Source organism: Egretta garzetta, unplaced genomic scaffold (genome assembly GCF_000687185.1).
Source record: "Egretta garzetta isolate BGI_Z169 unplaced genomic scaffold, ASM68718v1 scaffold342, whole genome shotgun sequence".
Lineage (NCBI taxonomy): Eukaryota > Metazoa > Chordata > Aves > Pelecaniformes > Ardeidae > Egretta > Egretta garzetta.
The window spans coordinates 491,043-502,088 of record NW_009258887.1 but is presented as its reverse complement, the minus strand read 5'-3'; the positions used below and the strand labels follow the sequence as shown (position 1 = coordinate 502,088).

At 39.7% G+C, this 11,046-nt stretch overlaps 1 protein-coding gene across 1 annotated transcript in view; it reads left to right on the top strand.

The window, feature by feature from the left end:
• Positions 1 to 2,365: 2,365 nt before the first annotated feature.
• Positions 2,366 to 11,046, top strand: part of SEC24D (SEC24 homolog D, COPII coat complex component) — a 52,146-nt gene continuing 43,465 nt past the window's right edge. The window contains exons 1-5 of the mRNA XM_035889640.1: positions 2,366 to 2,551; positions 3,708 to 3,834; positions 6,297 to 6,445; positions 8,538 to 8,807; positions 9,582 to 9,706. Coding sequence (XP_035745533.1) covers positions 2,401 to 2,551; positions 3,708 to 3,834; positions 6,297 to 6,445; positions 8,538 to 8,807; positions 9,582 to 9,706 — 822 coding nt within the window. The 5' untranslated portion in view covers positions 2,366 to 2,400. The remainder of the gene's footprint in view (positions 2,552 to 3,707; positions 3,835 to 6,296; positions 6,446 to 8,537; positions 8,808 to 9,581; positions 9,707 to 11,046) is intronic.

The window sequence follows — 11,046 nt, the reverse complement described above, 5'->3', positions numbered from 1 at the left end:
AGGCACCGGTACCGCGGGCGGGCGCGTCCTGCGCGGAGCCGGGTGGTAGCACCCACCCGGTAGTGAGACCTGTTGCGGTGTTAACCGTGACTTACAGTTAATGGGGATAGAAACGTTCGCTGATGGCAGGTTTTGCGCTGAACTGGAGTAAATTTGAAGATCCAAAAGATAAAAGCATCCCAAAGATTATTTGTCAGATTGAGATTGCGGCACGCCATGGGGAGGGACAGCACCTCTTTTTAGATGACAAGTTACCAAGCACGGTGTCTCTGAAGAAATACGAAGTTAATAGTCCTCCTGCAATTAGCTGATCCTGGTTTTGATTCCGTTATCCTACTTCTGCATGCACATGGTAGAGTTTTACATCTTCACAGGGATATCGGTGCCGTAGAGCATTGCATAGGTACAGCAATCCTCTGAAAACATAAAAAGATGACAACCTGTTCTGTTATAGTGGTAAACTAAATCGTGGAGACTGCTTGCATTAGTGTTGTATCTCAGGCTGTGGGGTTTGAGGTAAACTAGTGTTAAGAGAGGGAGAAAAAACTTGTCGTGTAGTGACACTTGCAGTAAAACTGGGTTTAGCAGATCCTCTGATCCTTAGAACCTGATCGCTAAAATCTTAGGTGATCACATTCTATCGATATTTTGGGTGTTGCCTCCAACCTGTTTTCATGGGGTGTTGGTGTATAGGGATCTTGAGAAGGGATTAAATACGCTCAATGTTAAATAGAATCTGGAACTGTGTTCAATAAACTTATATTATTTTGCTTATGGTTAGAGTTCTTGTCTCTCTTCAGCACAACCTCTGCGTGTTCATGCTGTCTGTGGGAAGCTTGACGTGGCAAGATTTTTTTTTTTGTGTGTGTGTGAGTAAGCTATGGAGGAAGTAATTTCCCCGGGATGCTGTTACAGCTAAAGGTGTTGGCTGTTGCAGCTGTCTCAAGTGAAAACCTCTTCCTTTACATAGATATAAAATATATATATGTCTATGCCAGTGTCTAGGTAATCTAGCGCTGACTTGCTGTCTTCTGGAGCAACAAAAGCTCACAGTGCCACGTCTTTTCTGATGGGGGCGGGGAGGGAAGAAAGCACAGCTGGCAGCAATAAGCCTTAACGTTTAAACATTTTTCTTCTTCCCCTGTTTACCTTGTTAACTAAGAAATAGAAGACAACTCCTTCAGATTACTTATCTGAGAAATCTTATGCTATGTTGAGAAGCGTGGTTTAGAGGGTTGCACGGGCAATGTGTGAGGAGGGCTAGGCCCTGTACCCAGCTCGAAGTGGGTTCTTGTCTGACGTGGAAGATTAGAACTGGGCCAGGTTTTTGGTTTTTTGGTTTGGTTTTTTGTTTTTTTTTTTTTCAGAAATGTATGTTTAATATGAGAAACCTAGAGATGGGTTTTCTGATAGGGATAGCTTTTCTCTACTGATATGTGCCAGTGCAGCATGGATTTGGTGCGTTCCTGGAGTTGAGGTGCCTTTGTGCGTGCTTCGGGAGCACAATTCCTGATTTGCTTTCATGCAGTTTGCATGCTCCAATATCACTCCATGGCTCAAGCCTAAGAATGTGAAGTGCAGGTGGTTGGGAAAGCTATTTCAAAGGAACATTTAACATCTGAAGTGCTAGCTTATATGATGTTTCTTTAGTTCTTTGGGGATGCCGGACCTACGTGCTTGGGACTCTGCAGAAGTAGTAAGTGCTCATTCAGGGTTTGGCTCCTCAGAATTTCTCAAAACAGTTTTAATTTGGGCATCAAGAAGCTTAGTGGAATTCTGGTTTTGTTTAATTCAGTTTGAAGTCAAAATAAAAAACTCTCTTACATGGAAAAGAGAAAGCTAACTATCAATGCTGCAAAGTGTAAAGCTTCAATAACTTCTCAAATGCCTTGGTGGCAAGGGTACTGTATCTGAAAACTAGTCTTGCCAAATACAATCATCTGGTTTAATAATGCGGAATTCTTCAGATCTTCTAGTTCTAATCTTAAATGATTGCAATTAATCGGGATAGTCTTTCCTCAGAGTTTCCTAAAAGCTTCTTTTATCCTGCTTAACAAAATCTAACTGCAACAAAGAAATTAAATGTTTTGTGAATGCTCTCATCATTAGAAAACTTTTTCTGGATTGCTTTTAATCCAATTCTGGGGTTGTGGGTTGGGTTTTTTGTTTGTTTGGGTTGGGGTTTTTTTTCCCTTTCTGTAACAGCAACAGAATCAAGATCCAAAAGCTTAGGGAAAAGATGTCTGGTAATAGCAAGGACAACAAGGTCCTTGCCCTCAGATGTGTCTTTAGTCTTTTTGGGAACACAGTTCACAGAGAGTGAAGAGGAGTAGCAGGTGTCACTTTCTATTTTGCAGATCTTAAAGAGAACCCGATACTTGGAATGAGAATATTGCCATCATGAGTCAACAAGGCTATGTTGCAGCTCCTCCATATTCCCAATCCCAGCCAGGCATAGGAGGCTTTTCTGCAGGTTTTGGACCACCTAATTCTTCACTTCATTATGGGCATTACGGGGACCCTAACTCCTCATACTCAGTACCTCAACCAGGTATGAAATTGGCTCAAAATGTGTTTTCACAGGCTGCTTTTTTATGAAGGCATTTTCCATCTTTTTCTTACTCATGTCAGCACAAAATGCTCAGTTTTACACTGCTACTGCAACAGGATCCTGCACTAGCCTTGTCTGTGGTGTTGCTGATGCTCACATGTTGATGTAAGATGGGTATCTGACCTTTGTGTGTGAATTCCATTGTCCAGGAAGCAATAAGCACCAGTGCTTAATGGTGTATTATGAATAACCCAATATGCATAGTCAAGATAAGGAGATGGGAAGAGGGACCATCTCGATATTTTGCCTGAAGTCACAAGGGGATATTAGTTGAAATAGTAAAGATGTCTGAAGTATTCTCTAAAGCACCTAAAAAAAATTGTTAAAATCTTTAATAACAATTAAATTATTATAATTTATATTAAATTTAGTATTTGAGATGGTGGAGTAGGGTAATGACAGAACTAAGTATCCAAGTATACTGAGTTTTTTTAAATACTCTGTGGAGTCCTTGATTTTTGTGTTATCATGAAAACAGAAAAAAGAAGAATTTTTACCCAGTTTCTCTAAAACTTTTTATTAAAGACAGCAGGAGTTGTGTTACCTTAATCCAATGCTGAATATAATCAGAAGATGGAACTGCTTCTGGTAATTGGCTAATTAGAATACTTGGGAAAAATACCAGTTTTGGTACCAAACAAATTTTTGATGCTAGAGTAATTTAAAGGAAAATTCAAGAAATACAGGTTGAAGAGGTGTTTATTCAGCCCTGCTGTTTACATAAAATATAGTCTCTTCACAGTCACTGTTCTAGATCTGAATTAAGAACAATTTTTAGCATAGGTTTACAGGTTCTACATACGGAGGTTTTTTGGGTTTTTTTTAAAGGTTGTTCCAAGTTTTCTTTCTGACCATGGTCTCTGAAATCAAAGGGACCTCTTGCTTCTACCTATAAAGGTAACTGGGTGACAGAGAATTACCAGTATCCCAAATTGAAATGCAGGGTGTATTCATTCTTGCTTCTTTCTTACTGTCCCTCTTGTTCTTACTGAAAGCCAGTATTCTTATTGCTGGAGCAGGGCCGTACACTTGTATTTCTCAGTGATCTTCTGCTTCCTTACTGGGTTCTTATGTAAAAGTACTTAATCTTTTGCAGGTGTGTCGAAATCAACTGTGCCTTTTGGATCTTCAGCTCCTGTTGGGCCTCCACCACCTGGTACACATCAATTCAGCCAGACCAACTTCCAAAATGGGCCCAGTACACCAGGGCAACAGCCACATAGGTGACTTTCAAGAATTAATACGAGATCTAAGCTATTTGACCTCTGTTACCTCTCTTCGGCTGCTTCACTGACATTTAAGTATGGCATCCTTTTTATCTTCAGCAGTTCTGACTTATTCCATTTCTGAACCGAATCCTCTAGTTCGGTTAAGTTGCCAGATCGTACAGTGTGATCTGTAATCTCATTAAGTTCCATTTTACTGCAAGTCAGGTCTCTATCATGCATTGTTTGTTTTATTTTTAATTATTCTTTCTTCTTAAACTTGGATCCATTGCTTCAAAGCAGCAGTAAGGTGTTACAAGTGCTATTTGATATAGAAGTCGCATTATTTTTTTTTGTTCTCTTTCTGTTGTCTTAATTCTCCTTTGTTGTGAGGTAGAAAAAAGTTGTTATTTACAGATTAATAGTTGCCAGTGAGTTTTGAGTAGCAGCTGGTGCATATGTCTATATCTGTAGTCCTCTCCCCCAGCACCCCTTCCTTGTTAGGATGTCTTCGTTTCATTGTTGTGGGATCACAGCCAAGGCTGCATAGGGTACTTTAAACACATTCTATAACCCAGTTTTGTCATACATTCTCAGATGGATGACTGCTGCTCTTGTGCTTAGGTCTGAGATTGACTATGAAGCATTTATTTGAAGTGCTGTTGTCCAGCCTTCAGAGCTCACAGGAAGAAGTGAAGGAGACAGGAGTGGGGAAAGGAGAAAATAGGGACAAGTGGAAGCTGTAAAAAGAAATCTTGGAAAAATGATTGTATGGGGCGATAGTCAAGCTTTATTGCACAGTGGTTATATTGTGGGTTATAGTGGGTCAATATGCTTAACTTTTTTTTAATTCTGTAAGTGTTAATTATTTTGCTTATCTCCCAGGAGCAGCTAAATTAGTTTGTGTACCTGAAGTTAGTTTAGTTTAGTGAACTTGACACCGTTTAACAACATTCTTGTTTTAGTTGGTTGAAGTCTTAATCTGCTTCTGTGCTTTTTATTAGTTGTATAGTTATTTGTGTTCAAATAAAGCCATGTATATGTTTTATTAGTTATCAAAATAGGGAAGCCTGTTTGTTGTCTGTGTAATATCACTGTGTAAAGGAGGACCCAAAGAGACTGGGTGATAATTGTAAAAGGCAATGTACTAATGCATAGGGAGAAGTGGTGGTTGTCGTGAAGATGTAAAAACAAGGTGAACAGGGTTGAGCTGACATGACCAACCCAGCAAAATACTGACGCTCTTTCCTAGCTTCCAGACATTGCCCTAACAGCTGCACACCTACTGTTTCTTACCTGATCTGGTTTTATTCCTGGATTTCTGACAGCTGCTATTTGAGGGAAGGAAACTTCCACATCAGAATTTCAAGGAAAGTGAATTCTGCCTCTCTTGATACAGCTTGGCCCCTCCTTGGTTTTAGAAGTGGTCATAGGAAAATCAGTGTAGATCTTCTTCTGGGGATAGCCTGAGATCTTATTTTTCTTGAGTGAAATAGTCTGGTAGAAAATATCTTTATAAGCCACATGTTGGGTTGTTTAGTCTGGAGAAGAAGAGGCTGAGGGGAGACCTTATTGCCCTCTACAACTACCTGACAGGAGGATGTAGCGAGGTGGGGGTTGGCCTCTTCTCCCTGGTAACGGACAATAGGACGAGGGAGAATGGTTTGAAGTTGCACCAGGGCAGGTTTAGGCTAGACATTAGGAAAAACTTCTTCACCGAAAGGGTTATCAGGCTCTGGAATGGGCTGCCGAGAGAGGTGGTCGAGTCCTCATCCCTGGAGGTATTTAAAAGAAGGATAGATGAGGTGCTTAGGGACAGGGTTTAGTGGTGGGATGGCAGGGTTAGGTTAAAGGTTGGACTCGATGATCTTAAAGGTCTTTTTCAACCAAAGTGATTCTGTGATTCTATGTGTGTTACCTCTTTCTTTTCTTTAGTTATTTTTCTTGCATTCACATTTTTCACTATCTGATAATCACGAAGCAGTTTTTCCCTACCTGCATCATCTTTTTTCTTCTACTACAGGGTACTCCTTAACAGTTCCTCACTTCATTTCCCTTGTTCACAGATTTTTCTCCTAATCTTCTTCACCTACCCCAGTAAGGAATTTTCCTTTATAAGCATGGAAAGGGGAGGGAGTGATGCGATACATTCAGAAGTTTGTGTTTCTTAATCTTCAAGCTTTCATATAGTTATTACCACTATCTCTTTGCCATGGCATATTCACTCTTCTTTGCTTCTAACAAGTATGCTAACAAACATGTACTGTCTTTTGCTTGTTAAACAAGTGTGCGTTCTCTCTGTGCTTCATGACTATTTTAATACAAGTATAGGTTTTCTCAACAGAATGTGAGCAAACTCACCTAAGAGTTTGTCCTAATTAATTGTTTCAGCACCACCCTTGAGAAGGTATGAGACCTTCTAGAATTATGATTGATTGATGTATTTTTTTTTGCATAACTGGACTAATTTTTCCCTTTAGGTTTCCAGGCCCTCCACCTCCAAGCAATACAGGATCTTCCTATCCTCCCTGCAGTCAGCAGTCACAACCAGCCTACCCAAATACTGCATCCACTTCACCTACAGCACAACTTGCTAACCAGCTCAACAGCATGCAGATAAACAGCTATGGTAATCAGCTTTATCTGATCTGATTGACTTTTTCTCAGTTAAAGTTACTAAGACTATGATAATTACAAACTTACTGAACTTCTATATAAACAGAAAATGAAATCTTTGACCACAATCATTTGCTCAAGTTCTTAGATTATTTTTTTTTTAATCTCATCCTATTCCTTAAATCAATATTCTTGGATTAATTCTGAATTGATGTTTGATGAACCTTCTGTAGAAGTCAGCTGTCTTATCAGTCATTTCTCAAATTACTTGGTGATCTTGTCAGTAACAGCCAAGGCATGAGCAATAATATGCAGACAGGGTTTCATTTTTCTCAGCTTTTTAGAGTTTCTCTCTGTTTTGAAACTATCTTGCTTTTTTTTGTCCAAATCTTATAGTTTAGTTTTTCATCTGAATTTATTTGCATTTATTTTGAGGTTAAAGCCATCTCAAACCTAAGCCTCGAGGTAAAGATGTGATCACGTGATTCTTCCATGTAAATTACTTCCCACCACTAATTTTCTGTTTGTTTATATGTGCTTTTCCTGAGTATTTCCTAGTGAAATTTACCATTTCATTTAAAAGGAGTGGAATTTAGTTAGCATCTTGTTTTGCTGAGGCCAGTCTGTTTAGGAGGATGAATTTTCTAAGTGAGGATCACTTCAGTGGTTGACAGCTTTGTACGATATGTGTAAAGGTGAACTTTTCAGTTCAGGCTGCACTGATACTATATTACTGATCCTACCCTGACTTTACAAGTTGGTGATTTGACTTGAACGAAACCTGTGTAATTACCAGTAGTCTGACCCTCTGTTTGTACAATTGCTTGTGAAAACTCACACCTTCTTCACCTTAGAAAAATTAGTTTGGACTTGAATTCAACCTTGATGTACTGAACTGCAAGTGCACAATTAACTCAGACCTTTTTAGACAGGATGAAGCATGGTCCAGCACCTCTAGAGCACTTCATTTATACACTCATATTATTTAGAGCAACATTTTCTTTTTGCATTCTGCCTTCTTTATATTGCCTTCAGCAATAATTATGTAAAATATAATGTTCTTGCTTGTAGTGTTATACGCTGGAAGGTTGAGAGACCCTTCAGACCACTGAAGACATAGATTCTTTACAACTCTGCCTCTGTGTTGGGTTTTGTTCTTCTGATTTTTCCTTAGTTGTAAGTCTAAGTTGGTGTAACTTAGAGTGCTGAAATTCACAGCTTATAAAGCTACTGGAGTGATGTTTGTTTGTACCAGCTGAGAATGTGAGCTTGTGTTTTGCATGTGAAATGGTTTTCTTTTTTAGTTAACATGTCTTCACAGAATATACATTCCAATATTTGTATATTAACACACTGGTCCTTTTGCTCCAAACCTAATTTTGGTTATTTTTTTTAGCTTTCTTGAAAATTATTTTGCTGTAGGTCTTGGGGGAGAAATTTGACCAAAAAAAAAAAGTTTTGTAAAGTAATAAGTGTTTAAAGATTCTAAGTCTCAAAAAATCCCCTATTTCCAGGGTCCTCTTAATTCTAATTGGAATCTGGATCTCATAAACAACAAACTGTTCCTCACCAGTGTGCACAAAATAATTCCCATGTTTCATCTTTTAGCATCAAAACTAGAAGAGAGTTGTAAACCAGATAAAATGAGTGGATTTATCTTCCAGTGAACCTGTCATGGTGAAATGTAAATAGCAGACTACAAAAATATGCCATGTAAGAGAAATTGATTATTAAGCAAGAAGAACATTGTTTCACATTATGAAATTATATGTTATTTCAAAAGCAAGTAGTGATTTATTTGTATTCTAATCAAGGACTGTCAAAGGCTGGCTTCCCTTTCTCTTTCCCCATCCACCCCAGCTGCAGGATTTTATTGCAAATAGTGCCAAAAGAAATAAATTAAATGTCTGAACCCATTCAGATTTAAACTACGAGGTCAGATTTGTTACGTGAACAGGCATTCAGAATCCCCATAATGCAGCATTTTCAGTACGGGATACAATATTGCTTATATGTTGTAAATGTATTGAGCAAAAATAGAACACCTTCCACGCAGAGTTAGTAGGTGATCATTTTTGACTCAGCTGACATAATTTCTTGCTCAGGTCCTGGCACTACTCCCAGCTCTCGCATGTCTTCTGGGCATCCAGCATCTTTTCAGGGTCCACAGCTACCACCACCAACCCAGCAGCAAATCCCTTTACCACCTGGATCACAGGTTCCTCCACCAGCAAATAATGGCCTTTGTGCTCAACCATCATTGCCTCCTATGGCCAGACAAGATGGAATCCCTGGGCCTGGAGCTGTCCCCCCAAATCCTAACCTGCAACAGCTTTCAGGACAGCCTCCAGGGCCTGGATATCATCCTCAGCAAGGTAAGGAAGGATATTTGTTCCGTAACTGAAAACAAAACATATGTGGAGAATCACTGGTGGAACTGTGACCATTCATGCTTGATGTTCTGCTGACTTGGAAAAATGAAAATTTAATCCTCTTTTTGTAGAATGAAAAGATTTGCATTGTCAGTCAGTATGTTCAGGGCAGGCTATACTTTTGAGCAAAACTTTAGCACTGTTGAGACTGTAACAAGAAAAAGGAGATTAATTTGGATCGGGAACAGAATTATTTGGTTAGTAATGGGTAAAGGCACAACATACTACAGAAAGGAGTTTTTCTTACACTCTGTAAAGATGTAGGTTGCTCTAATACTGTCATAAGCAGCTTTCAAAAATGCTTTACTATAGCAATAACATATTGTAACTGAATACAATTATTTCACCTGACATAGGTGAATAAAACTGTTATTTTGACAGCTAACTAGCCAGTTTGCATTGACTGATGTTAGGGGGAGAGACTCTCGCAAATGTAATGGCCTGGTTTGAGTAACTGTGGTAATCTCTACTAACCATCTTACTTGACATACACCTGAAAACTTTGGAGCCAAAGTTGTCACACCTAGTCTTATGCTTACCTTTAAAACACAGACTGCATGATTCAAAGTAATCCATTTCCTTTACTTCCTGAAAACAGAAGGGAAGAAGAAGTTGCATTTAGCTGAGTAAGAATGATTTGTATGGCAAAAAGTTGATGTTAGAAATTGGTAATGCAACTTCACTACTTTAAATGATTTGTCATTTGTAACTCTGTAGCAAACTATGGTGGCCCTCAGATGGCAGGATCTCAGCTGTCTTATCCTGGTGCTTTCCCTGGGGGTCTGGCACAGCTCCCAGGTCCACAGCAGAAGAAGCTTGATCCTGACTCTATTCCAAGCCCAGTAAGTAACACGGCACTAATTTTTTTGTAAAAGTAAATTTCTGCTGCCTTTAAGAGAAAGGAATGACAATGCTATTATTGTATTTATTTTAGTTGGTGGGCTTTTTTCTAGCATAAAATTGTGCTCATGTGGCTTGGTTCACAATATATGTTCCAATTTTTGCAGTTTTAGTTACGTGCAATTTTGTACTCTGTGCTGTCAGTTTTGGATAAATTAGTGCATAATGTTAGTTTCAGTACTGAAGAGGCTTTAAATCTTTATCTAACGTGGGACATACCCATGAATCCAAATATTTTGATAGGAATTCTCAACAGGTTTCTTAGTATGATAGTGAGCAATACTGAAGGATTGCTTGCATTCACTGCAGCTTATCACCTTTCCTTTTCACTCTGGAAAGTTTGAAGGCTTCAACTTAGTAACAGATAGACACCTGAATTAAGATCTGTGCAGAATACAGGTATGTGAACTCTAAAACTGCAATCCCGGAAATGCAGAGAAGTCCCATGCTCAAAAGCCACCTCACAGTTTGATTTCAGGAGTTTCCCAGGCAACTACATTTTCCTGAGCATCCTTCCAGTTGCTGCAGCCTCGTAAGGTTTTCAGTAACTTAGAATACCCTTAGTGCTTAAGCTTCATATAGATTGAAGGTTGAAGCATGCCCAAACATGTGCTGGTGGGACAGTGTCTCTTCTTCTTAGAATGGTGTAAGAGAAAGAGAAAACAAGCGTATAGAATCACTTTGGTTGGAAAAGACCTTTAAGATCATCGAGTCCAACCTTTAACTTAACCCTGCCATCCCACCACTAAACCATGTCCCTAAGCACCTCATCTATCCTTCTTTTAAATACCTCCAGGGATGAGGACTCGACCACCTCTCTGGGCAGCCCATTCCAGAGCCTGATAACCCTTTCGGTGAAGAAGTTTTTCCTAATGTCTAGCCTAAACCTGCCCTGGCGCAACTTCAAACCATTCTCCCTCGTCCTATTGTCCATTACCAGTGAGAAGAGGCCGACCCCCACCTCGCTACATCCTCCTGTCAGGCAGTTGTAGAGGGCGATAAGGTCTCCCCTCAGCCTCCTCTTCTCCAGACTAAACAACCCCAGTTCCCTCAGCCACTCCTCATATGACTTGTGTTCCAGACCCCTCACCAGCTTGGTTGCTCTCCTCTGGACATGTTCCAGCAATGCAACATCTTTCTTGTAGCAAGGGGCCCAAAACTGGACACAGTATTCAAGGTGCGGCCTCACCAGCACCGAGTACAGGGGCACGATGACTTCCCTGCTCCTACTGGTCACACTATTTCTGATACAGGCCAGGATGCCATTGGCCTTCTTGGCCAC